This window comes from Arvicanthis niloticus, chromosome 3 (genome assembly GCF_011762505.2).
Source record: "Arvicanthis niloticus isolate mArvNil1 chromosome 3, mArvNil1.pat.X, whole genome shotgun sequence".
In the NCBI taxonomy this organism is placed as follows: domain Eukaryota; kingdom Metazoa; phylum Chordata; class Mammalia; order Rodentia; family Muridae; genus Arvicanthis; species Arvicanthis niloticus.
Window position 1 is genome coordinate 137,444,255 of NC_047660.1, and position 27,743 is coordinate 137,471,997.

The window sequence follows — 27,743 nt, forward strand, 5'->3', positions numbered from 1 at the left end:
CTGGTGGGCCTTAGAAGAGGCATTCCCTGCCCAAAGTCAGTTCCCAGCTGCTGCAGGAGAATTCCTGGGAGTAATAGACACAGTTCAGCCTTTGTGACTCATTCCAGCTCATAATTTTCCTCTCTACCTGGGTTTTTCTATGTCTGTCTGTCTGTCTGACTGACTGACTTTACCTTCAAAGCCTCACACACTCCAAGATGCAGCCACAGGGAAGGAGAAACCTCATACTCACAACTCATGCATGCTACCACACACCAGTCCACTAAGATTAGCAGGTCACTAAGACACAGAGGTCATCAAGCCAGACACCTACATGACTCCCTCCATGCCTCAGTGTCCCTGTGGTGTGGTGTGGCTCTCCCATGCCTGATTCCTGAGAGCCCATCTCCATTCTACACTGAAATAAAAACCTCATTAGTCCCTAAACACCTGCGAACAGGAACATGAGGTGTGTGAATAATTTATATTGTGAGTAATTTTAATATTTTATAATAACTCTGTTGAGTCATTTGGTTGTGTGTCTGTGTGAGTGGTATTAAGACAGAGACAGTGCTGGTACAAGCCACCATGGACACTGCCGATTGGCACGAGTGACAGGTTTCTGAGAGAGAACCCAGAAGTGAGAGCTTCATCCATTGGAGGTGGGACTGGAGAGGGAGAGAGGGAGAGAGGGATATCAGGAAAGAGGGAGAGCGAGAGACAGACTTAGTTTATCAAAGGTGACTGAGCAGCGCTTGGTGGTCTGGGGACCAGCAAGAAATGGCTGTGCTAGGACTTAGGAAGCCTGTCTGTGTTCCATTCGTTCACTGTCTAACAGTCCGTGCTGCATTTAAATTAAGCCCCAATTTCTAAGAATGGGGCACAGTTCAGAGGGAGACCCCTTCACCAATATGTACAAAACCCTAGATGCCATCCTTATCTTGAAAATATCACCAGGCCTGATGTTCACCTGTCATTCCAGCACTTGGGAGGTGGAGGCAGAAAGATCAGGAGCTCAAGGTCCATCCTTGGCTATGTAGCAAGTTCAAAGCTATCCTGGGCTACCAGAGATTCAGTTTCAAAAGCCATGAATGAAACATAAACAAAAACTTCCCCACCACTCAAATCACACAAACCACTCTGATGTTCTCTGATGCACAAGTGTGTTTTGCCACAAAACCTTTGCACTGGAATTGCTCTCCTCCCAGTGCTCCTAAGCACAGCTTCTTCTGTGACAAGTCTTTGAGTCACATTCCACCTCCATATCTTACTGCAGTGGAAACTGAGGAGAGGGTGACCAGTGGGAGGCTGTGTTTGACAGAGAGCACCATGTGGGCAAGGATTTGGTGCCAAGAGCTAGAGACTGACTCAGCTGAATTCCAGGATGAGCAGGTGGAGGAGTGGGCAGGGCTGAGAAAAACAGTTTGGGGGGAGAGGGTGGTAGAAAGATGGGTGAGAGGCTGTGGGGAAAGGCTAGCAGGTGGAGAAACTCAGAAAGGGGCTGTGCCAGGCTCAAGAGGTCCCAAAGATTGGATTGAGTGCTTTGGGCACTACCCTGGGGAAAAGGACATAGGCCCAGTCCCTGTGTCCCTTTGTGGCTGGACTGTGTTTTATTTTCCTTATCATGGCTAACTCTGTGTGGCTGGGTTTTCCAAAGCTTCTCTATGGTCACCAGCCCAGTTTATTCCCACCTGAGGGTCTCCTCACAGCCCACACCCCACAACATAGCCCTGGCTAGCCTTAACTACAGAAAGTCCAATTCCCATCAATACTCCTCCCCCATACATCTCATAGTGTCCAAATACCTGGAATGTGGTTTGCCAGCCATCGAATGCACTCCCAAGATTCCCTGGTTGTGGGTATGATCATGTGATATAATCTGGCCAGTAGGATGTGGGTGACAGTCATAGGCAGTTTTTTCCCCCACGTGGGATCTGTCTTTACTGCCCGCAGCTGCGGAGGCCAATTCTCACAAACATAGTGGCTTTGAATAACACATTTCTTATCTTAGACTTCTGGAGGCTGGAACTTCCAAACGTGTTGGGAAGGATGTTTTCTGAGGCTCTAAGGGAGTAATGTTCCTTGTATTTTCCAACTTAGAGGTGCTGCCTGTGGCAATGGGTTTAGAATTCCAAAGCAGACTGATCTTGGGACGTTTTATTTTATGATGGGAAGCCACACTTTCCCACTTGCTAGGTAACCTCAGCACCAGATGATATCTCTGCTCTGTCTGCTTTCTGGTCCTCCTGCCTCCTTGTGATGTCACTTGGCCACCACATACTCTAAGATAACTTCCTGTCTCAAGAAATGGTGTTAAAAAAAAAAAATCCCTCCTTCCCAGCGGAGACATCAGGATGTGGCCATCTTGGAAGGATCACAACTCAGCTGGCATGGGATTGTTGACAGGTGTGACTGCTGGGGTGGGGTTAGTCCACACTGCCATTCTCAAACACCTGCTAAGAAAGGGCCTCCTGAAGACCGAGTCATGGGACAGAAGGAATTGAGGCCAAGGGTGGAACCTCTGACACTAGGCACTTATGCTGCAACATGCAAATGCATGCAAAGGTACAAATGTTGGAGGTGTGGTGTCCAATCCACGGCATTATTTAACAAGAACCAATGGACAGAACTTGGGTTACTGTCACTGAAGACACTGGGCTGTCAAATCCCATTCTTGTGTATTTTCCACTCTCGTTTTCTTCTTGTCTGTCCTGTATTTCTTTCTCTTTTTCTCCCCCTCCCACCCCCATTCCTGGCTCTCATGAAGTCATCAACTCTACCTAGTACTCTCTTCTGTACTCATGACCTCTTCACACAGCCAAAACAATGTGACTGTGTGACCACGAGCTAGGACCTCACAAGGTGACCCAAGGTGAGCTTCTCTCTTCCTAAACTGACTGTTTCAAGTATACAGCGATGGAAAGCTGATTTGTGAGCATCTGACTGGTGTCAGGCTGTGAAATACAGCAGCAAATTTAACAGAAAAAAAAAACCTTCTATGCCCTTGTGCAAGCACAGGTGTGTACACCTTCCACACAGCATTTGGAAAGCAGAGGGAGAAGTGTTGTGAGTTCAAGGCCAACCTAGTCAGACAAAGTGAGCCTCTCTTATATCCCACTACTGAGAATCCCCCAGTGAGAGAGCTAGGAGCCCAGGTGAGGTTTGGGCTTTTCCAGTCCTCTGATGCGCACACACCTGCAGCTCCTCCTGCGTGCTGGGCACCATCTCCTGACCAGTGTGTGAACAATGCTTTCTTTCCCCCTCACCAGGATTTCTGTCTGCCGTTTTTCCTTTGAGCTTTTTGACAGGTGCATAGCAATTCCTCTCTGCGGCCTGCAACCCCATTTCCCTAACAACTGACCGTTCCCGCCACTGCCACTTCAATGCATCTTACACGTCTGTCAGATTTCTGCATGTTTCTAACCTCTCTTGGCGGTTTTCAGGCTCCTCCTGGTTGGAGATGCTATTTGTGAGCTTGTGCTTCCAGCTCATCTTCATCCCCCTTCTCTCTTTCTTCCATGTTCACCCTGGAGATCAAATGTGGATTTATGCTTGATGTCACTTGATGTCACTTGCCTTTATACACGGGGCCATCTCTCAGTTCTTGTTCCTGGTTTTCCTTTTTCCCTTTTAATTTTGAATTAGGATCTCACTACACAGCCTAGGCTGGGCTAGAGCTCACCATTTCCCTGCCTCAGCCTCTAGTGCTGGGGTGACAGGCATGCATCCATCACACCCAGGGTGTAAAGTGTAACCTTGGTGGGCTTTTCCCCAAAGCCCATGGGAGCCCATGAATAATTTCTTGAGTGAGCACAGGTTGAGAAACAGAGATGGACATTGTCTACAAGGACTACCCTTTGAGACTCAGTTTCCCCACCAGTTGAGGCTGGAGGATGTCAGGCAGCTTTTCAAGCCTCAGCACCCAGTGCGTGAGGTCCCCAGTAGACACACAGACAATGATTCAAAAGCCACCGAGAGGCTCATTTGGGTCCTGGATGGTGAAATGTGGTCATTTTTCAATTCCAGTCGCCCTCCTTTCATACATAACTGTACCCAAAGCCACTTTCCTGAAAATCTAAATTGAAAGTAAATAGCACAGGAACAATTTTGGGTGATAAAACCAGCGATTCCAGAGCTTCTTCTAGAGATATTTATCCTCCCCTCTCACTAACGGCTTCAGCAGCCTCTGCGGGTTATTAAAGTGATGAATTTGCTTAACTTGCCTGGGGCTGAGACCCACCTGAGGCTGATTGGCCCCGCATGAAGTCCCCCAAAGCCCCCGCACTGGACAATTACATGAAGCCATCACCTCTTCTCTATTACTGTAAACCATAAGGCTTCCATGCTCTTTACTGAAAATGCTTAAACTTTGTATTTTACAAATATCACCACTCCAGGATTGACTTAGCTCTTTCTGTGACTCTGCAGGGATGGATCTGGGAAGGCTTTGCTGGGGTGTGGTTTGAGGAGATGGCCAGGTTCCAAAATGAAGAAATGTGGGATTAGAGAAGGAATCTTACTTGTCCGGGGACACACAGAATTGACGCTGGACAGGGTTTTCATTTTGTTTCCTCCTCACTAATACAGAAGCACTGAACCACGTCCTCAGCCCTGGAATTCACTATGCCCATCCCCCTGCCTCAGCTTCCTGAATGCTAGCATGGCCCGTGTGTGCCACTGCAAGGGTTGGAATCTTACGTTTTTTCTTTTTGCTTTACTTCAAAGGCCTGTGCTGTCACACCCAATTGGACATTGTAAAGGAGGCCTATACACTGATCATCCATACACTTGGGAGATGGAGGCAGGAGGATTAGGTGTTCACGGCCACCTTGGGCTACATAGTGCCTTCCAATGTACAACAAACCTGAACAAAGGAATAAATAAATGATGGCTTGGAAGGGGTCCAAGCGTCCAAAAAGTCTTGGCTGGTGAGGCACCATAGCCACCCTGGGCTGAAACAGGGCTGTGCAGCACCCTCCGGGAAGTAGACATCTCTTCAAGCAAAACTAAGACCTCCCAGGTGACTGAAGGCCCCACAGAGGCAAAGTGCTCCATCAAAAATAAATAGCCTGATTACCATAATGTATGCAAATATATGCTAATGTGACAACTATTAAAAGACTCCAAATGTCATCGAGGGAAAACACACCAGGTCCTGGCTGATGGAAGGGGGAGGGGATGGGAAGAGAGAATGGAATCAAAGTTGGAGGAAGATGGAGCGGTCCGATATTGGACCATGGGCATCCCACAGACACACTGCCACATGCATGGAGCAATTATTCCCAGATGGACTCAAGTCTCCAGGGCTCAGCTTGTAGGAGGATGAAAGCTCAGCCTCTGGAAGTCCTGCTTCAAAAACTGGTCCCCTAGCCAGGAATGAGGGTGCATGTCTAGTATCCCTGCACATGGGAGACAGAGATGGTAGAATCTCAGTCCACCTCGACAAACTAATGAGAAACTATTTGATGACACAAGAGTTACTGAAAGTATTTTCAGAGAAGAAAACTCGGGATCTGAGAGGGTGGGAGGCTTGCCCCAGGTCACACAGCAACAAGGGAGCAAAGCTAAGAACATCTTTTGCTACCTGCAGGTAGCCTGCCCAGGACTTCCTGGGTATTTCCTTCAATTTTACCTTATTCTAAAACCTGAAAGCTGATTTAGATGACATAGTTTGCCGTGTCTGTGAATGAAAAAGCTAAACTTACAGATGGAAACAGAAATGAATTCAAAAGAGATAAACATTATATCCTGGTGTTCCACGCAGATAGATACAAGCGCCTCCAACAAGGGGAGGCTCAGTTCACTCATTTTATTGATGTGGGTCCTCCTTGTGTAGCACAAGCTGGAGCTGAACTGAGGGACCCCACCAGCCTCAGCCTCCTGAAGGCTGGCATCACAAGTGTGTGACAACACACAATGCTGGGACTCACTCAACCCAGAGAGTCCAGTTCTTAGAGAAAGCCCAAGAGCTGATTAGACCATTAAGATGTTTTATGTTAAAAGAAATGAGAGTGAAAGGGAGGTTTGCTGCTCACCAAATCAACATCAGCACCAAAGGCAGTGTGATATATCATCAGAAACACCTGTTCACTGTACTCAGGGGTACCTACCTGATGGTAGGGGACAGTGTCCACACCTAAGGACAAAAAACCTCCAAGATCTTACAGTGAAAACTGACTGAAGATAACACACCCGTCTCCTACTCATCCATTCACCCCTGCACCATGCATCTACCAATCTCCCTGTCCACCTATTCATTCATCCATTCACTCACTCATCCATTGATCTATTTACCCATCACCCCACCATCCACCTACTCACCCAGCTTTCCACCCACCCATCCATCTATCAACAATCCACCTATCCATCCATCCATCCAACCACCTATCCATCCATCCATCCATCCATCCATCCATCCATCCAACCACCTACTCATCCATCCATCAATCTACCCATCCACCCTTCTACCCACCAACTCATCGATTTACCCATCCATTCATTCATCAACCTATTTGTCCACCAATTTGTCTACCCATCTGTCCATTCATCCACCCCCACCCCACCCCGAACACACATTGCTGTTACTAGGAAACCTTCCAACATGCCCCCCTTCTTCTCTGTACACACAGTAAGAGTCTTCCCAGTCTCCATCAAAGCAGGGAACACATGCAGTTGACTTGATAATTAAAATTCTGGAGAAAAGGACAGAGTTGTCAGTTTGAGACTGGCCCATGCATTTTCTCAAAGCTGTAGTTTGAAGATGGAAGAGGGCCTTCTCTCCCCCCAGCACTAGCCAAACAGTGACTACTGTAGCTCTTAGACTCCTGCTTGGTTTATGCAGGCCTGACTGATCTGGGTCATGTGACCTGGAAGGATGAGGACAGATAGATATTTGATAAGTTTCAATGGTCCAGCCTTGTTGAAGACTGCTGAGGCTGGAGAGGAGTGCAGCCTCTTCTTCCTCCCCTCCTCTTCCTCTCCTTTCCCCCCTCCTCCACCTCTCCCTTCTCTTTCTCCTCTACTTCATTCTTCTTCTCTTCGTCTTCCTCTCCTTGTTCCTCTTTTGTTTACTGGTAATCTTCTCAGGAGCTCAGCTCTGCTGTTCCGAGCATGCATCTGACTCTGACCTGTCAGTACACACTTAGCCATGACTCCTTCCAGCCCTCCCAAAGTCTATCTTCTGGGTATCATGAAACCAATGCCAGTGCAGCTGTTTCTCCTCAACCTGACCCCAGATCCTCTTTGTATCTTCACATCATGGTGCCCCCCTAAAAAGAAGCCCCCAATCTCCTATCCTACCCTACACCCCAGGGTCCACTCACACTGTACCTCTAGGGCTGACACACTTCTTAGACAAACAGCCTCTTCCACAGTCTCCTGGTGAACTTCAGGTGTCCACACCACAGCAGGAAGGACTGATCCATGTCAAGTGAATCCTGACCTTCCCCTTTCCCTCTCCTTGTGCCCTCAACAGAAAGCCCAAACTTCTTACCACCCAACGTCTACTCAGCCCTTTACCTAGTCCTCATTCTTAGCTGTTGTTCTCCAAGGAAGCCTCCCAACCCCCATGATGGACAGCAGTCATGAGGATGGAGAGACCACTACAGTATAAAAGTTGCCCAGCTTATAATTTTGCACTTCAGACAATGCTGTGGTAGCAAAATGTCCCAGAGTTCCAGTTAGATGGGGGCAAGTCTCTCTGTTCCCTGATGTCCTCAGACCACAAGCTCTATTTCCTCCTGCATAACCTTCTCCCTCCCCTTTTCCTCCACCTCCTCCTCCATTTCCTCCTCCTCCATCTTTTCCTCCTCCATCTCCTCCATCTCCTCCATCTCCTCCTCCTCCATCTCCTCCTCCTCCATCTCCTCCTCCTCCATCTCCTTGTCCTCTATCTCATACTCTCCTCCTGCATCTCCTCCTCCATCCCCTCCTCCTCCATTTTCTTCTCCTCCATCTCCTCCTCCTCCATCTCCTTCTCCTCCATCTCCTTCTCCTCCATCTCCTCCTCCATCTCTTCCTCCTCCTCCATCCCCTTCTCCTCCATGTTCTCCTCCTCCATCTCCTTCTCCTTCATCTCCTCCTTCTCCATTTCCTCCTCCATCCCCTCCTCCTTCTCCTCCTCCATCCTTTCCTGCACCCCATCCTCCATCCCCTCCTCCATCCCCTCCTGCATCTCCTTCTTCATCCTTTCCTCCTTCCTTCCTAACCTTCAGTAAGCACTCAGTATTTGGAATGAAGGAATAATGACTGTGGGAAATAGAGACTTCTCCATGCTGCAGACTTCTGGGTAAGGCCAGGCTAGTCAGTGTAGTCCAACCATTGAGGAGAAGGCTGGAGCATGAATACTCCATCTGTCCCTGTCAGAAGGTCTCCACAAAGGATCTGCACTTGCGCCCCTGCCCATGCTGTGGAGAAGTTCCTTCTGCTCTGCGATCCTCTCAGCTGGAACTGCATCTACTCCTGAGGAAGGCAACACTTGTGTATTAGTTGCCCATTTCTTTTTATTTTCTTTTTTTCTTTATTTTTTAACTTAAGATGCTGTCTGAAGTGTGTGGGTGAGTGTGTGTGTGTGTGTGTGTGTGTGTGTGTGTGTGTGTTTAAAAGCTTTCTCATTTGGAGATCAGGCCAGATAGCTTTTTGAAGGAAGTCTACCGAGTGCCTGAAACAGTGAAAGTTCCACAGGCTGCCTCATGCTCCTACCCGCCCTCATTCGTCACCACAGCGCTGCAGATGGAAGACACATGCAGCGATTAGGTATGCTTCAGTCACAGCCGAAAGGCAGGGCAAGCCCTGTTCCTCTTTGTCAAGGGCTGGAGTCTGGCTGGAGGGAGCTCAGGCAAACCCTGGCCGTGCTGGATGGGTGCCAGGTCTGTGCGGTGTTGCCTCCTGGGCAGCTTGCAGGAGGACACGGCAAGAGCTGTCTTTGTATGTGAACATGAATACAGCTCCCGCGGAGGCCAGCAGGAGGCGTCGGATCCCTGGAGATGGTACAGACATCTGTGTGTAGCCATGTGGGTGCCGGGAATTGAACTGGGTCCTCTGCAAGAGCAGGAAGCAAGGCTGGTTGACATCTTTAACCCCAGCATTTGGGAGGCAGAGTCAGGCAGATCTCTGAGTTCGAGGACCCCTGATCTGCATAGTGAGTTCCAGGACAGCCAGGGCTACACAGAGAAACCCCGTCTTATATTTTAAAAACTAAGCTATAAAAAGAAGAAGCTGGGATGGGGAGACCTTTCCAAGGACAAAATAAGGAATGCTGGGAGGTTTAGCTGTGTGTAGAAAGGAAAGAAAGGTGGGTTGTATGGCTCCCCGGCAAGAGTGGGGTGGGGGAGGGGCTCACATCCAGTCGGTGTGGAAGGAACCACTGTCACACAGAAGTGCAGAAGAGACACTTCATGGTGTCATTTAAGGGATAGAGAATGGCTTCCCAAGAAATAGGAGTGTGAGGGACTGAGGACGACACCTGAGGTTCACCCCCAGCCTCACAAGCATGTGAATCCACACACAGAGGGGATAAGGTCATTCAAGGAGATGGATGTGTATGCATCAAGTCCTGGTGACTAGCGCACATAACTGGAAGTGTGGAGAAGAGAGAAACAGAGGGAAAGGGGAGAAGCGGAAGTGGTTGAGGAGCCATTAGAACAGCGTCTCTGAGTCCTCCAGCAGAAATAGAGAGCCATGGACAGCACCATAGGAGAGGTTCTCAAGTGGTGGGTCGCGACCCCACGGGATGACCTTTACACAGGGGTCACCTAAGACCATTGGAAAACACAGATATTTACATTACCATTCACAACAGTAAGAGAAGAAAATGTTGTGAAGTCGCAACAGATATAACTTTATGGTTGGAGGTCACCAGAACACGAGGAGCTGGATTAAAGGGTCAGAGCTTTTGCTAAGGTGGAGAATTGTGGTATAGAGCGAGCACTGAGTGCCATTTGTTAAAAACATCATCTTGACATAGAGTTATTGCATAGAGTTATTCTCTTTTAGGTGTTGACCAACAGTGGTGGAATGCAGCTGTTGTAACAGATGTGTCCCCACATTCATAATAGTAAACAGCTGGAAGCTGCTGATGCACAAATGAGCGTGGCATGGCCCATTATACAGTGGAATATTATTCAGCCATGAAAAGGTCAGCCGGGCGGTGATGGCGCACGCCTTTAATCCCAGCACTTGGGAGGCAGAGGCAGGCGGATTTCTGAGTTCGAGGCCAGCCTGGTCTACAGAGTGAGTTCCAGGACAGCCAGGGCTACACAGAGAAACCCTGTCTCGAAAATAAAAAAAAAAAAGTCAGAAGATGAGATACCGGGTACAATGTAAATGAACCTTGTGGGTATTACACTCAGTGGCTGAGGCTGCTGGGTCACAGAATATAGTGTTTGGGGCTGTTTGAATGAGAACAGCCTCCAGAGGTTCATATATTTTTAATTCCCAGTTAGCGGAACTGTTTGAAAAGGATTAGAACTTGTGGCCTTGTAGGAGGAGGTGTGTCACTGGGCTGGCCTGGTGCCTGCAGATCAGGATGTAAAGCTCTCAGCTATTGCTCTGGTGCCATGGCTGTCTGCTCCCACCTTGATGACAACAGGCTAACCTTGTGAGACTAAGCCAGCCCCCAGCCAAATGCTTCTTTTTATAAGAGTTGCTGTGGTCACGGTGTCTCCTCACGGCAATAGAACACTAAGACACCGTAGGACCCAACTTATAGAAAAGTCCTCAGAGAAGCCAAGTTCATAAACACCGAGGAGCTAGGCATTGGAGATAGGATATCGGGAGTCAGGTTTACACGAGGGAGCTTCTCTAAGTGCTGTGGTGAGGACAGCTACTTGGAAGGCTGAGGCAGAAGGATCTGAGTTCAAAGGTAGTATAAACAACTCAGAGAGACTGTCTTAACACAACCCTGAAGAGCAGGAGAGATGGCATCGCACCTGCTGCTCTGGTTGAGGGCTTGAGTTTGATTCCCAGCACTCACAGGGCTTCCCAGCCCTCCGACACTCCATTTACGAGCACCAGAAGTATCGTCTGCCTCTGTGGGCATCAGGTATGTATATGGTGCACAGGTAACGCCAACACCCATAAAATACATTTAACACAAATCCTGAAGAGGGGCGGGCATGGTCAGGGCTGGAGCCCCTCCTAGAATCCCTAGAGGGACCCCCTCTGTGATCATGCGGCTGGGCTGTCTGGAGTGAGGGCCCAGTGAAGTCAGAAGAGGTGAGCATAGCCTGAAGTCATACACTCACCTTTCCGTATCACCCCATCTTCCTGCTCTACCTTGGGCCTTGATCTCTTGGGGGGGGGGTCCTCACAAAGTACCAGACCCAGGACCCCCAAGTTTTCTCCTCTGTCCTTCCTTGGTACAAGACTTAGGCACATGCAGTAAAGGTACTCTCTGTCCTTGGAGTGCTCCACATGCTTGTTTCACACAGGCAGATGTAACACCTGCTTTTAAATTCAATTAAGTCAGCCTCCTGTTCTGTGTCTGGAATACATTACCAGCCAGGGACAGCAGGGAAGGGAAAGGGAAAAAGCAGAAAACACAACACAGGCCTATTTAGAGATTTCCCTCTAAATGGATTTTAATTCTCTCGATTTGTCAGTGTTCTGCGGAGCTGGTGACAAGCCCACTTGGTGCGCCTCTGCAAACCAGCTTCAGCCTCATGGACAGGTTCAGGTGCAGCTCCCCACATGCATCCAGCCACCCATGGAGGTGGTGATGATGATGATGGTGGTGGTGATGATGATGATGATGGCAATGGTGATAATGGTGATGATGGTGGTGATGAAAGTGATGATAATGATGGTGATGGTGGTGGTGGTGAGGCTGTTGCTGATGGTGATGATGATGGTGGTGTTTATTAAGGGGACCAAGACACTGAAGGTGAACCATGCCAGACAGGTCAGAGGGCACCAGTTGCCACAAGAAATTCGATTATTTTCCACCAGTGTATAAACTGTTCTAGTCCGTGCCATCAGACAACACTGCTACATCCACAGACCCGAGACAGCAGTGCAGACCACAGTGTTCCCTTTTAGGCAACATTCGTTTGTCCTCAATCACCAAGGGCTGGAAGGCAGAGCCTGACACTCCTCAACTGACCTGCCTCAAATCCAGGACAAAGCCTGTAGACTGTCACCTCTCCTGCACATTACACAGGAGTTAACAACCAGTGACCATCACACACACACACACACACACACACACACACACACACACACACACACACTGTGTGACGCTTCTCTGGCTTGTCACCTGGAGGTGGAGGGCAAGTGGAGACCCCTGTGATCCGAGGCCCACGTGGGACACTCGAGCTCCTGGGACAGGATTAGTTTTCATTAATTCCTGAGGCGCCACCGGAGGGGACTCTCACCTCAGCTGGACAGGGCTTAGGGAGAGGGTGCTGGGGGGACAGACAGGAGGACCCGGGCTCACTGGCAGTCTGGCCAGTCAGCAGACTCCAGGTTCCGTGACAGACCCCGGATCCAGACATCCTGCCTGGGGACACAGTCAGGATAACAGGAACAGGACACTGAGTGGGGCATGCTCAGTGACTGGTGGGACACAAATCCCTCAAGATGCAGATTTCAGAAGCTAAGTCAGGACATGCACAAAGGAGGGAGTTTGCTGTGGTAGCATCAAAGACTGGGAGGGCGTGGGGGACAGGTGCAGCTGCTGGACAGCAGAGACTTGCCTGAGGTCCAGCTGGGTGACAAATTGGAAGTACTGTGCAGGCCAATGACCATGGCTGGTGCTGCCCAGAGGGAAGCCAGCACTGAGACTGGCCATGCGCAGCCTGGACACCACCACCATGACAGTCAACTTCGAAGGAACTAGGGAGCCATGGAGGGTTCCGGGTAGACACATGACCAAACAAACCAAAGACAAGCCTGCTCCGGATGGAATTTGGGCATCATAGGACTCAGCCGTACCTGGGAGGCTGGGATGGGGGCGGGGGGGGGGAGGTGTACCAGCTGAGGCTGGAATGGTAAGGTCACAGGAGATGTGAGAGTAGACACCATAGCCTGGGGCAGCGTTGAGTCACCTCCACTGCTGCCTGAAGTGGCTTACTCATCCATTTGGCCTACAGCAGCCCTACCATGCTCACAGAGGGGAGGGGCCCAACCCACTTCCTCCAACACTTGGAGCATAGAATGTCTACACTGCCATCTACTTCCTGTGACCACCGAGTTGACGCTACTCCTCTGCCCACAACCCTCCTTCAGACCAACTGCAGTCCTGTCTGTAGCCTACAAGGCTCTCCCAGGCGTGCCCCGCATTCCTGCCTCCTTCTCTGCACGTGCGCTCCAGCCACACAGGTCCCGTCTATCCGTCTGTCTACCCGGTCCACCCGCCCCCCTACTCCCCAACTGCCAGATCCTGTCCTGCCCCGGGACCTTTGCACGGCTGCGTCCCAGTCCCGGGCACAGACGTGAGGTGTGGCTGGGCCACAGTGTCTCCATGCAGAATTTGGGGCAATGGGGGCATGGAGCGGGTTCTCGACGCTCCCCTACGCGGGGTTCCTTTTTGAGATGGGGGAGGGGCGCCCACAGTTCTCGTCTGACCCGCGAAGCTGCAGGCAGAGGCCCCAGGAGTCTGCGCAGGCGTTGTGGTGATTTAGCCGCAGCGCGGACCCACAGCCAATGGCTGTGTTTCGCGATGAGGTAATGCTCGGCTCTGTGTCTTGATTGGTCACTGTGAGACCACAGCCGCGTTCTCCTGGGCGGGACTCGCCGCTTGGCAACCCTGGGCCGCGGGGGACTCTTTGAGACCAGGACACTTGTAGCTCAGGCTATCCTCAAGCTCACTGTATACTCCAAGCTGGCCTTGAATCTTTCATCCTCCTGCCTCTGCCGCCCTCGGGCGTGCTGGATGACAGTGCGCACCCTTATGCAGCACCTACTGTGTGCCAATTCACTCATGTTGCCAAGCTCTCTGTACACATCACTTATGTGAGGTGCCCAAGCTGCCAAGTATACATTTTATTTTATATTTACTTTTAAGTTATTTTGTCTTTATGATTAATTTGTTTTGCACTTTAGCCTATTTTAAATTCCTTAAAGGCATTTTTATTATTTATTGGAGGGGAGCATTGCACCTCTGCTCACTTGTGGATGTCATAAGACAACTTATTAGAATCAGATCTCCTTCTACCGTGTCATGGGGATGGAACTCAAGTCGTTGGGCTTCACAGAAGAGCCTACAGGCATGAGCCATCTTGCTGGCTCTTGTTTTAATTTCTTTAAAGTGACTTTCAAATGTTTTTATGTTTCGTTTGATTTATTTATTTCTTATTCTTTTGTCTCATTTCATTTTGACACAGTTTCCCATCGTAGGCCAGACTGGCCTTGAAGTCATGATAATCTTCCCGCTTCAGCTTTCCCAGCGTGAAGAATACAGGCACACGTCGCTGTGGAGGCCAGGCTAGACTACGCGAAAGACTGGGCCTCCTTTAAGGAGCAAACTTTTAGGAAACACCAAATCTAAGGAGCTAATCCTGAGGTTTGTCGCCTTTTGGCCTGTGGTATGGGGATGGGTCCCAGGGCTCTGCTGTGCCAGGCAATCGCTGGCCACTGGCTCTGGGCTAGCTTGGCCTTCAGGAAAGGGTTCATTCATTCCTTCAGTGTTTTGGGTCATTTTGATTTTGTTTTTTGTTTTGAGACAGTGTCTCTTTGTATAGACTAGGTTGTCCTGGAACTCACAGAGATCTTCCTGCCCCTGCCTCAGGAGTTCTAAGATCAAAAGAGTGGACACCCTGACTGGCTCATTCACTGTTTCGTTGTTGTTTTGTTTTATGGCAGGGTGTCACCTAGCCCAGGCTAGCCTCAACGTTTAGCAGCAGATATGACGCAGCCCTTATTAGCCTCCACGAGTGTCCTGTGAACTCCAGAGTGCTCTGCCCACTCAAAGGCGATGGACCCTGGGACTCAGTGCAGCTCCTGAGCTCTGCGAAGGGCAAGTGGTGTCTGGAAAGCAGCCTTCCTTTTTCACAGCTGCATCGTATTGAGCGGAGCCTGGTGTTTCCCAAGTGGGAGAAAGTTGCACACATGGGTGTCCCCGGAGCAGCTGGTGGTGGGGCTTCACTTGTGAAGAGACTGCTGGGGCTGATGCAGTAAGGTGGGATTTGAAGATTCAGTTAGATGTGACAGTTGCACAAGCTCAGAGCTGCCAGGGAGGGAGGGAGGGGGCAGACAGAGTGACCGACCTCTGCGACCTTTCTCCTTCCCCTTTGCCAGTCAAGCTCAAGCTAAACTGTCATTCCATGTGCCCTGATCATTGCTGCCCCGCCCCCCATAGTGCCTGAGCACAGTAGGTCTTCAATAAAGCCTCAAAAACACAATGCAAAATGTGAATTTATGAAACAAGGGGAAAACGCCTGTGTTGCTGGAGCCCCGCCATGGGTGAAGATAGAGACATTAGAGGAGGGAGATCCCCCCACCCCCACCCAACCCAACCCCCATCCTCTAATTATCCTGTTGACAAGACTCAGGATCCCGCTCGTCAAGATGGCATCTGAGAGGACGGTTGTCTTTAGCGACGCTGACAGCTAATTTGTGGGAAGTTTAATTACAGGCGGCGTTAATTAACTGGCAAAGCACTGGGCGAGGATGGCGGCCATCTGTTCCTAGGATGTCCTCCCCTTCTGGGCCAGGCCGGGGGGGGGGGGGGCTTGTCGGGGGAGGGGGAGGGGGAGCGGGAGAAGGGGAGGCGGGAGGAGGGCAGGGGGCGTCCAGCACTGCAGGGTCTGCAGAAGGCGCAGGCGGGGGTGGGGGTCACACCGGGACCTGGAAAGGCTGAGACACCGCAGAAGTCACCCGACCGCAGGACCTTTGCACAGGCCTAGTCCCCCGGGGGCCCTGCAGCCCTGTTCACCTGAGCTTTGTGCCCCAGCCTGGGAATCCCCAAAACTGACACCGGGGTCCCCACTCCTTGTATAGACCAAGGGGGTGTCTAGGTAGCCCGTGACTGGAGTTCAAATTCGGGTCCCTTCTGCCCCTGCTGCCCTGCTGCAGTCGGCAGCCTCACAGGAGCCCTGAAGGCTACAGCCCCCGTGGTCCCCGCCAGCGCCTTGTCACCGCGGCCAGCGCGTTCTGCAAAGCCTCAGTTTCCCCCTTTGCTCCTCCGCGGGCGAACACTGATGACGCCGCCTGGTCCGGCAGGTAGGGGCCCCCGCCGGCACGGGGGTGCGGAGCTGGCACGGGCGCCCCAGCATCTGGGACTCTTGGGAGCCGGTGGCAGCCGGAGGCGGCTGAACACAAGCCCGGGCCCCGGTGCAGGGCAGAGAGGCTGAGACAAAACGGGGACAATCACAAAAGGAGAACCCGTGTGCACTTATCAAGCGCTTGCTGCATGTGGAGGCCACTGCTCACCCTCAGCCTGCAAGGACAGAGACCTTGTCCACCTCAGGGCTCCATCACTCCTGACAACTGGGCAGTTAGTCATTTAGTCAACAAATGCTGACCGCTCACCCAGGCCTTTGCACATACTGAAAATCAGAGTCATCCTTAGACTAGTGGGGCAGGCATCGCTGCTGAGCCCGTTTTACAGATGGGGAAACGGAGGCCCAAAGGGGCAAGACAGTGTAGATCGCAAGCCCCCGGGGCAGAACGGGTGCGGGGGTGTGGGGTGAAAACGAGACTGGACAAACACTGGACGGGGCGGGGTCTAGTTGTGCTGGGTGGGAGTGTGTCCGTGCTGCGGGAGAAGGACAGAACTATGCTGAGGCGGGGTTTGGACTGGGCGAGGCTATGCTGGGTGGGGAGAACCCGGCGTGATTGCGTTGTGGCGGGCGGGCGGAGTCTAATTCCTGGGCGTGGCTGTGGCGTGGCTACAAAGGCGGACGTGTCCAGCTCCACTGGTTCCCTCAGCTCAGTGCAAGAAAGCGGGAAACTATCCAGATTCAAACACTCTTTATTGGGCACCCCACCACCACCTCCCCTGCCTGGTTTCCGCCCTTCCCGCGTCAGTTGGGGTCAGGAGGGTTCGGGCGTGGCTTCTGACGGCGCCGCGTTCTCTGCCACCCCCAGGGACGTGGTGCTGCTGCAGCGACGGCAGGGGACTGTCCGGGCTAGCAGCTCGAGCCTGCGGGAGCGCAGCCGGGCCTGGATGGCCCAGATGGGCGGACGGTGTCCGGGCAGGGGTGGTTCGTCGCCGCCTACGCTGCCGTCCGTGGAACCGTCGTGCGTGCTGGCCACCGACTGCTTGCACAGGGGGCATGAACGCTGCGCGGCGCGCGAGAACCAGGGGTCGATGCAGCGACAGTGGTACGCATGCGCGCACGGCAGGATCTTGAGCCGTTCCCCCTCCTCGTAGTCGTCCAGGCAGATGGCGCACAGGTCGCTGAGGCGCGTGAACGTGCGCACCTGCGCCTTCTGGCACGTCTGCGTCTTCACCGCGGTGCCTCGGCTACCCCAGCCCCGGACCCACGGCCACAGCTGCCGCAGCACGAACAGCGTAGACGCGGCCAGGGCCAGGGCTCGGGCGAGCGCCCAGGACGCAGCCACTACGGGGTGACACTCGGGGTCGGGGCAGGGCTCCCCGTGGGGCAGCAGCACGCGTGCTGGCTGGTCGCAGCGCACGGTCACCTCCAGGTCCTCAAACACGCGAAGCTGCTCTGGGGCCTCAGGGCCCACTGAGGCTGCTGTGGCTCCAGCTCTCCGTGCTCGCCGCCCTGTGTTCTCCCACGAGCAGCCCAGGGGCCGGACCAGCACGAGTGGGTCCAGTGAGAGGTTGTCGGGCCTGGGGCCCTCGATGGCGAGGCAGGCGTCGGCCGGCCGGGCCACCAGTAGGTATCCGCGTGCCCTCTTGGGGTCCACGGGAACCCCAAGCAGCGTCGGGAGGTCCAAGAAGTCCACAGAGCTCAGGTTAACCTGAGCGTCCGTGGGCGACAGGGACAGGACCAGCCAGAGAGCCACTAGGGTCACCGGGGCTACCCGAGTCCATGCCGACTGTGCCATGGCAGTCCCTACCTCCGGCTCCGGAGCTCCGATGAGTCCCTTGTGGGACAGTACGGGAGCCCCTCGGGCATTTCCGGAGCCACGCGGGGACCCCGTGGCCGGATGGGAGCGGCGCCTGCTGTGGCCGAACTCGGGGGCCTCAAGCGGAAGAGGCTCCCGGGGACAGTTCAGCACGCATGATGTCCAGGAGACCTGCTCTGAGGATGACACCTCGGGGTTCTGGACGCTTCCAACCTTTATGACGTCATTGTCATAAAGACCCCTGACTGTTGCGGACTTATGGCTGGTGGAGCATTATTTAAGCCCTGACTTAGGTCATTCCCAGAGGAGCCCAAGTCATTCGCCCCATTTGACATTAGTTCATGAAACTGAGTCTAACTTGGCTTCTGAGCACAAGGGTAGACTTCAGGCACGGGATTCCGGTTGACAGAGCAGCCTCCCACCCCCCCACCCCCCCTCCCCTAGGGAATCAGAACCTTGTTGCTCATGTTGCAGCTCTGGGCTTGTGGTGGCCATATGGACTCGGGGCTCTGATTGGCTGGGCTCAGCTCAGCATGCCCACCCCAGAAGACAAATAAAACCCAGGAAGAGATAGGAACTTGTATTTTGGTGAGGGGATACACCCTCCCAAAACTCACACAGACTGAGGAGCTCCCTTCCTCTCCCCAGCCCAACACCATGGAGACTGATGTAGGCCCACTCTCTCCCATTGGTACAGGGACCGTCCTCAGCATGGCCAGTGTCATTTTGTACCGCTGAACAGTGGATGCAGCAATAATTGAGGAGATAGTGAGGAGATCAAGAAAACAATTACAAAGATCCTGCTTCTGCCTTCCCTGAACTCGATGCTTGACATCTTGCTCAGTGCCATCTCCTCCTCTACTGTGCCACCCTTGGAAAGACCTTGCCCCCTCTGAACCTTTCTCCCTAGTTCCCCGTGGCCCATCAGGGTTCTGGTTCTGTTTGGTGTGACTAGTACTCCCGCCATAACCAGCTGTGACTGAAGTTCAGCGGCAGGGGCATGCTTGGTCTCTGCATGGATGCAAAGGAAGTGGACTCTGCTTTCCCAGTATCTATCACTGCCGGTCGCCTCCCAGGTCAGTCTCCAGGACGGTGACTAAAGGCTTGCCATTCTCGGTTATGGGGAAGGTCCTGGGTTTGCTGGGTTATTGTTTTCTGTTTTTCTGAGACAAGCATCTGAACATGTAGCCCAGGCTGGCTGGGAATTCATGTAGAGACTCCTGCCTCTGCCTCCCGAGTGCCAGGTTTTCTCTGGCTCACACATCACAGCGCATGGCTGGATCCAGGAGACCAGAGCTGGGGTGAAGTGGGCACCGCTGTCAGCCCAGCATTCAGGAAGCTGGCACAGGACTAGTGCCTGGAGTTCAAAGCCAGTCTGAACAGCGAGGCTCTCAGACTGTACAGAAAGTACAAGGAGGAGGAGGAGGGCCTGAAAGCTCCTTCTCAAGGGCCCTTCACAACCCACAGATTTCCCATCAGGCTCCTCCCCTTAAAGGCACTACCACCTGCCAATATCCTCCCCCCCACACACACACCTACTCACCCAGCCAGTGCCCATAACACAACTCTGGGGAGGGCCCATCTCTCAAGACTGACAAAGGTGTGGGATGACTCAGGCCCCAGCACAGAAGAGGACATATTGAGTGTCAAATGCATATGAGGCCCAAGGCCTTCATCATGACCTCTGTCAATCACCATATATTGCCATCTCTTTGGATGCTGTAACCCAGGCTGGCCATGAACCCACAGCAATCCTCCTGCCTCACGTTCCTACAGAGCAATGGAGGCTGAAGCTGACCATGGAGCCTCTGGTCTCTCCCAACCTCCCTTTCTGAGACAGGGCTTTGCTGATTGCCTTGGCTGCCCTAAAGCTAGGGACCTCAGAGCTAGGTTTGGGTTCAAATCCAGATCCCAGCATTTGCTACGTGCCAGGGTGTGTGGAAGTTCATCAGACACCAGACAAAACAAATCACTCCTGGGAACACACTCATGCTACCTGAGCCGCCATGCTCATTATTAGACACCTACAGTTTGCATACATGTAGGCCCAGAGGAACCACAACTGTAGCCGCAACAGTTACAGAGAGACAACAGAAACAGGTCCCCAGAGAGGAAGAATGTAGAGATGATGAGAAATCGAGGCAGAATCTGCAGAAGGACTGAGAGCCCTGAGGGACTCAGGAAGTGTAAACATGCAGAAAGGTCCTGGGATATCCAGCCCACCACCACCCAAGAGCAGTCAATCTCCTGCATTCCAGCACTGGAAGACCTTAGGCAGGAGGATTGCTCTGAGTTCCAGACCAGTCTGGAACTGCAGATGAAGACCCTGTGAAAGAAAAATCGGGTGACTTCCCGGTGAAGCGGGGACACAGCTGCTTGGCCATCTGGTCGTCCAACTGGGGTCCGTGTGGCACGGGGAAGGGGTGCCCACAAACTGAGCGTTATTTCCTGTAAGTTTAGAATTATTTCACAACAAAACCCTTTAAATCCAGAAATCTCAAAAAAAACAAAAAAAAACGGGGGGGTGGAGCAGGTGGAGGGGGCGAGGACACAGAATGGGGAGGGCAGAGAACAAGGCTATTAGAAAAATATGGGAGTTAGCAAGGTGGGATAACATAGTCCCAGAAGTGACATCACTTCTGCCCTATTGGTCAGAAACAATTCACACTCCAATGCACACTCACAGGGAGGGGCTGCACACGGGGAGTGAACACCAGGAATTAGGGGCCACAGAAACCATTGAGGGGCCGGGCGGTGGTGGCGCACGCCTTTAATTCCAGCACTTGGGAGGCAGAGGCAGGCGGATTTCTAAGTTCGAGGCCAGCCTGGTCTACAGAGTGAGATCCAGGACAGCCAGGGCTACACAGAGAAACCCTGTCTCGAAAAACCAAAAAAAAAAAAAACAAAAAAAAACCATTGAGGGTCCAAGCGAGGAGGGCACAGCTTCTGATGGATCTTGGCCTGACTGGTGTCCAGGAGGGAAGAATTGGAGAACAAGGGACTGAGAGAAACGAGGAGCAGGAGAGGAAAGAGACACCAAATCTGTATACTGTATACTGTGTGGGTGCCCTCTTCCCCGAGTTATGCATCCCACAAAAAAAAAAAAAAAAAAAAAAAAAAAAAAAGTGGCGTCTCCTGTGTGCCGCATAGACAGTCTCAGGCCATACAGTCGCAAGAAACTCTGACCACGCCCCCAGCCTCATCCCTGGACAATCCGGAAGGGAGGAGTCTCTAAGAAGCTGCCCCAAGCTCAAGAAGAGTGTAGGGTGACAAGTACTACCCGGAGAATTATCCCTAGCCGGGGATATCCCTACCCTCCCCCCTTTAATGGAAGCAGCGCAACAAGCTGGGGCGTGGCTGGTGGAAGGCCCAGTTGTGAGGCCCCATTGCAAGCCTCCGGACGATCCAAGGAAACCAGGCTTAGCGCTGTGCACCACTCACCCCAGCGCTGGGGAGACTGAGGCAGGAGGACCAAGAGTTCCAGACAGCCTGGCCCCACTGCCCGTATATTTGTGTATCAATGCCTTCTACCCATCCTTTCCACCCTTGCGGCTTCCCCCACCGATGGGTGCTGGGAATGAGGTGAAGACAGAGCGCAGCCCTCAGCCCCCTCACTGAGAGATTCTATGTTGAGCTCCATCCCCGACCACCTCCCCAGCACCCACACTGGGCGGTTCTAGGCTGGGCTTCATCCCTGACCAAATCCCCAACCCCTTCACTGGGAGATTCTAGGTGGGCTCCACCCTGAACATGCCCCCAACCCTTCACTGCTGTGGCTAAGGAGGCTGAAGAAGGATGGGGTCTGCCGACCTCAAAACAAAGCTGGAGGAAGCTCTCTGCCCCTCCTCCAGGGGCCATCTGGGAAAGGCGCCAATTAAGAGCAAATCAATTAAGCAAACTGTGCTCTGGCTTCGCCCTTAGGACTCTGCCCTAGACCTCCTTGACTGGAAGTAAAAGCATTTGTGGTCAGAGCTGAGGAGGGATCAGGACTCTCCAGACAGAACTCTCAGAAGCCCTGGGAGATGGAGCCAGTCATGTGATCCGACCGAGAGGGAACCTGTGAGCAAACACTGTGGAAAAGCCAGTCTGTTCCTGTCTAGGACAAGCTACAGTGTGACTGGAGTGTGCACCGCACAGTGGGAAAAGAAGGCTATAATTTGCCCATTTTTCACGTCAATCAAGCTCTTGAAGTCGCTGCAGCTTTTGTGGCATGCTGTCTGGGCGATTTGATTTTAGAAAAGGGAAGGATGAAAATCCAAGCTCTCTCCTCTGAGCCTCACCACCTCTGGCTCAAAACCCACAGCCATCCCTCCCTAGGGCCTCTGCAGGGACACAGCAGAGACTCAGGAGAAGTGAGCACCTGGATCTAGCCATTCCTGAAGTCCTCAGCTGCAATGTGAGGACTTCACATCAACATGCATGGCTTCTGTGTGGCAAGGACACAACACAGATATACTCAAACCATGGGATACCTGGAGACAGTGACAGATTCACACAACAGTACCCACGTTCAAGATGACCAGAGGGCATGAGAACAAGTGCAGGCTCACAACTGCATACCAAAGAGACACAGCAGGTGTTGTTACCAAGCAATAGCTGACTGTTACATCCACATATCCCTTTTCTGGGTTCTGAGAGCAGCTGGATTGCCAGAGGCTTCAAAACTGACTACAGTCAACAGGAAATGAACGACCTGTTGTCACTCGAGTGTCATAGTCCTAGAGTCTGGTGTTGTGAGCCAGACCATCATGGTGAACGTGCTGGTAGGCGAGAAGGGAGCCTATGCTGTTGGCCTTGGAGATGTGGGCTTGTTTTTAACTAGAGCAAAACTAGGCCAATACTGACACAACAAAACTAAGCTGCCTCTAATTTACAACAGAAAGTGGGGTGGTTTGGTTGATTCTTTGGCTTTCTTGTTTGTTGGAGACAGAATCTTGCTCTGTACCTCAAACTGGCTCAAAACTAGTAATCGTCCTCTGTCATTCTCCTGAGTCAGGAGGACACATGAACACGGTGACTCTGACATCAGTCTCCGAGTACTGTGCTCCTCACTACCACACGCTGACACCAGCATTAGCTACATCTTACAGAGGGGGAAATGGGGTTCCAAAGCAGACAGAGGTCCCCCAAAGTGCCCTAATGAATCCCAGATGGACCCTTTGTGTCCCAAGGCCTGGTGTCTGCACCCTCGCCACCAGTTTGAACTCAGGCAACACCTAGGAGCTCCCTCAGTCCTGGACTCCCTGGTCCCCAGCCCAGCTCTCAGGGAACCTGCTTAGTAAAAAGTCTTATCATGCGCCCAGCATTGATGCCATGATGACTGCGAAGCCCTTGACTCAGGGTAATTAGGAGCGTTCTGGGACGCCCTGCTTGATTAAAAGCATATCATCTGTTCAGAATAAAAATTCAGGAGCAAATTGCTTTTGTTGCCACCATGATGCTATTTTAAATCAACTCAGCTCATGGACTAATAAAGCCCGTCATTCGGCTGTCACAGCGTGCCCCAGACCAACCCTTTGCACAGTTCCTACATGCCTGCTGGCTGCCACTGCTGTCCCCAGCATCACCACAGCCCAGAGATGCCCTGTCAGGCTGCCAGACCCAGAAAGGCTCTCACAGGCTCAAGGTCACCCTCAAATCTACTCCTAGGACACGGGAGATGGTTTAGTGGGGGAAGTGTGGCATACAAATGTGAGGCCCTGAGTTCAATTCTCCAGCACATGAAAGAACAACAACAAAAATAAATGTGGTGTGGTGCACTTGTGATCCCAGTGCTGCGGACAAGGAGACAAGAGCATCCCTGGGGTTCGCCGGGCAGCTAACTTAGCCAAACTGGTGAGCTCTAGGTTCAGTTAAACCTTGTCTCAAAAAACAGATCTAGCGACTGAAGAAGATGCCAGGTAAGGACATTTGCTTTGTGGTCCCAGTCAGGTACACCCTATGTGTCAGTGACCCCCAAATCATAGGCTTCCTTCTCACTCATCATCAGGCTTTGTCTCCGATGCTATTCCCGCCCTTTTCTCCTGCTCTCTCTTCCTACACTTCCCAGCCCCTCCCTCCCACGGGAGACGCTCCCCACACTCAACCTTTCTGCATCCTATATCTCTAAGAATCTACTTGGCTCCTGATTTGCATCACCCATTATGATTCCCGGTTCTCCCAGAGCCTGTAGGCCACAGTTGCCTCTTCCTGTAGCCTGTGCCCTGAGCAGGCTGACTACCTATGCTGTTCATGCCTGCTTCCATGGCAGACATGAAGCCTATGGGAGGGTGGGCCAGAAAGAGCCAGCACCCATGACACCAACAAAGGGGACATGCTGATGGATAGATGACAGATGAGTGGGTGGAAGGGTGGATGTATGTATGTATGTGTGTATGTTTCTATGTGTGGTGAATGTATGTATGTGTGTACGTATGTATGTGTGTACGTATGTATGTGTGTATGTGTGGTGTATGTATATATGTATGTGTGTATGTATATATGTATGTGTGTATGTATGTATTGTATGTTTATGTATGTATGTATTGTGTATGTGTATATGTATGTATGTGTATGTATATATGTATGTATTACATATGTGTGTATGTATATATGTACGTATGTATGTGTGTATGTGTGTATATGTGTGTAGTATGTATATATGTATGTATGTATGTTTCCTTGTTCTGCCTTGCCGTTGGTGTGTGGGAACCCTGCTGGGCAGATGAAACGCAGAACACTGGATTACATTTTACCCTGTGACACCATCAGGTGACGGGCTTGTGGGAAGTACCAATGCATTGCTCAGGGGGTGGGAGAATGCAGCCCAGGCTGGGGGCCTCAGCCTGAGTGAGAAGTGACAATAGGCTGAGGCCAAAGCTGGGGCTCCCTGACTCTCAGACATCCAGACACCACTGGAAATTTCAAGAAGGAGTCAGGAATGGAGGGGCCCTCAGGCTGAGGATGATGAGCCGGGGGCTGGAGGGGTGAAGAACTCCAGCTTAGCTCAGTGGGTTTGAGTTGGGAGTATGGAGGGGCCTTCTGTGAGAGACTCAGACAACGTGGCTCTGTAAAGGAAGGCTTCCTCCATGCTCCCCGTTGCAGTTCTTGATGAGAGAGACAGTCCATACTTATCCATACCGTTTATTGACTGTTCATCGTGGAAAATGGGTGCATACCACTTCCTCAGGGTGAACCAGAGATTAAATACATTTTGCAGGAAGGAATGTCTGGGCAGGGAAGCTTATTGGCTAGCCTCCAAAGGCCCATCTAGATACCTCATTAGCATGGAGAACTCTGCTCTGATTGACGTGACCATTGGTCATTTTCCTATGTAGGGCGTGTGGTCATGTGTTCCAGCAAGGATTCTTGGTAGGGAGCAGGAAAATGCCTGCTGTCCTCAGATGAGTGTCTGGGTGCCGGGGTCTCTGAAACCCTCAAACTTACCAAGAGCGGATGGACGGAAGAGTGGATGGGTGGTGTCTTAGTTTGGGTTTCTATGCTGTGACAAAATGTCTTGACCAAGAAGCAAGTCTGAGAGGATAAGGCTTATTTGTCTTACATGTCCACATCACTGTTCACTCTGAAGGAAGCTAGGACAGAAACTCAAGCAGGACAGGAGCCTGGAGGCAGAGCTGATGCAGAGGCCATGGAGGATGCTGCTTACTGGCTTGTTCCTCATGGCTTGCTCAGCCTGCTTTCTTATAGAACCCAGGGTTGGCACCATCCACAATGAGCTGGGTCCTCACGCATTAATCACGAATTGAGAAAAAGCCTTATAGCTAGAGCTCATGGAGCCTCAAGTGAGGCTCCTTTCTGACTCTAGATTGTGTCAAGTTGACCCACAACACCAACCAGTACAGATTGATAGATTGGTGGGTGGATTGTTTGATGGATGGTTGGATGGGTATATTTATATATGGATTCATGGATGAATGGGTGGGTGGTTATATAGATGGCTGTGTGGGTGGGAGGGAGGGTGGGTCGATAAGTGATTGGGTTTTTGGATGAGTGGGTGGGTAGATTACAGATGGGTGGTTCAGTGAGTAAGTGGATGGATGGATGGATGGATGGATGGACGGATGGACGGGTGGGTGGATGGATGGATGGATGGACGGATGGATGATCAGTGGGTGGGTGAATGGGCAGTTAGATGGATGGATATAAGTGGGTTGGTGGATACGTGGATGGATGGATTCATGGATGTGCATCTGAATGTGTGCATGAAAGGGTGGATGGAAGAAAGTATGGATGGGTGGGTAGGTGGAGTGGTGGGTGGGTTAATTTAATTTATGGGTGTATAGTTGGATGGGTGGATGGATGGGTGAATAGGTGGGTAGAGGATTGGTGAATAATTGGCTGGATTGGTGGGTAAATGGATGGGTAGGAAGATAGAAGAGTGGCTGGGTGGGTGGTTGGAAGGGTGGATGGTAAATTGATGTATGTATGTCAGGGCCATCCCAGTGATGGCCAGGTCTTTCAGAGGAGAAAGGGAGTCGGTGAAGGAAGAGTGAGTCGGGCGTGGTGGTTGGGAGAGTCTTGCATCCTGACTGACTGGCCGTCAGAGTGCTTCTTTATTTATACAGAACTCAGTAGTCAGAGACATTACTCTTGGTCATGAGTTTAGTCATCATTGACAAACTGTGACAGAACAGAATTATCTTTTGCTTATTTTCTCTCAACAACCCCACAACAAACTTTTAAGAATCTTGTGGTTTCAAGAGTATTAGACAGAATGGGAAACTCCAAGGCTAGCCTGGGAAGATTATCATGTCACACACAGTGTATCATCAACTCTTAATTGATGTATGGGTGAATGTGTGTGTGTCTGTGTGTGTGTGTGTGTAGATGGAGTGTTAACTGTGAGTGGGCCAAAGCTGCTGCAGTTATTACCCAATTTCTGCAGCAATACAATATTTTGTAGAATTTATTTATATGTCTAATGTTGGTATTCTTTTGTTCTTTGGTCATATGACACCACAGTGGCCCTGTATGAGCTAAATTTTCTAAGAAAAGGAAGTCTTAATACTTTATTTTTTACCATTTTTCCAGATCATTCTTTGTTTGGATTTTTAAAAATATTTATCATATATATATATCGATATATATATATTGATATATATCGATATATATACATATACATATACATATACATATACATATACATATATATATATTGATTGAATTCAGGACCTCTGGAAGAGCAGTCAGTGCTCTTAACCCCTGAGCCATCTTCCCAACCCAGACCATTCTTTGTCCATCAGTATAAGATCCTGTGTAGGGCAGAGATAATACCAGCCAATCTAAGTTTGTTGCTGTATCTTTTCCTGGAGGGCGTAACATGCAACCCACAATCTTATATGCCACGCAATTATCTGAGTGTATAGTAAGAAAAGGCTTTTAACCTCATTTCCTGCCACTTCTCTAGCCCACCTAATTTTGTTTACCTTTTAAAGTTTACTTAGTTCTGATTATCTTGTTCCTGAGTAAGAACAGAAGTAGAAGGTCCAAGAGCATCACATTTGGCTCAGCTGTGCTGGCTATATGACCTTCGTTGTTCCCGTTAGATATGTCTGTGCTACGTGTGTTGATGGATGGGAAAATGGATGGATGGAAGTGTCGCAGACCAGCTCTGACCCCAAAGGGTAAAATGAGGCAGGCAGTGACGTGTGGTGATGACAGTCAGGATCAGTGCTGATGGCAGTTGATGGGTGTCAGTGCTGATAGCAACTGACAAGGCCTAATGATTAGAGAGAAGAAAAAGGAGGAAATTCAAACGTACACACAGAGAGAAAGAGGGAGAGGGAGAG

General features: G+C 51.2%; 1 protein-coding gene across 1 annotated transcript; it reads right to left on the reverse strand.

Annotated features, from left to right (window-relative positions):
* Positions 1 to 16,878: 16,878 nt before the first annotated feature.
* Znrf4 (zinc and ring finger 4) lies at positions 16,879 to 18,141 on the reverse strand. The gene has a single exon (XM_034499018.2). The coding sequence runs from the start codon at positions 17,932 to 17,934 to the stop codon at positions 16,951 to 16,953; it is 984 nt and encodes a 327-aa protein (XP_034354909.1). The 5' UTR covers positions 17,935 to 18,141; the 3' UTR covers positions 16,879 to 16,950.
* Positions 18,142 to 27,743: the final 9,602 nt, after the last annotated feature.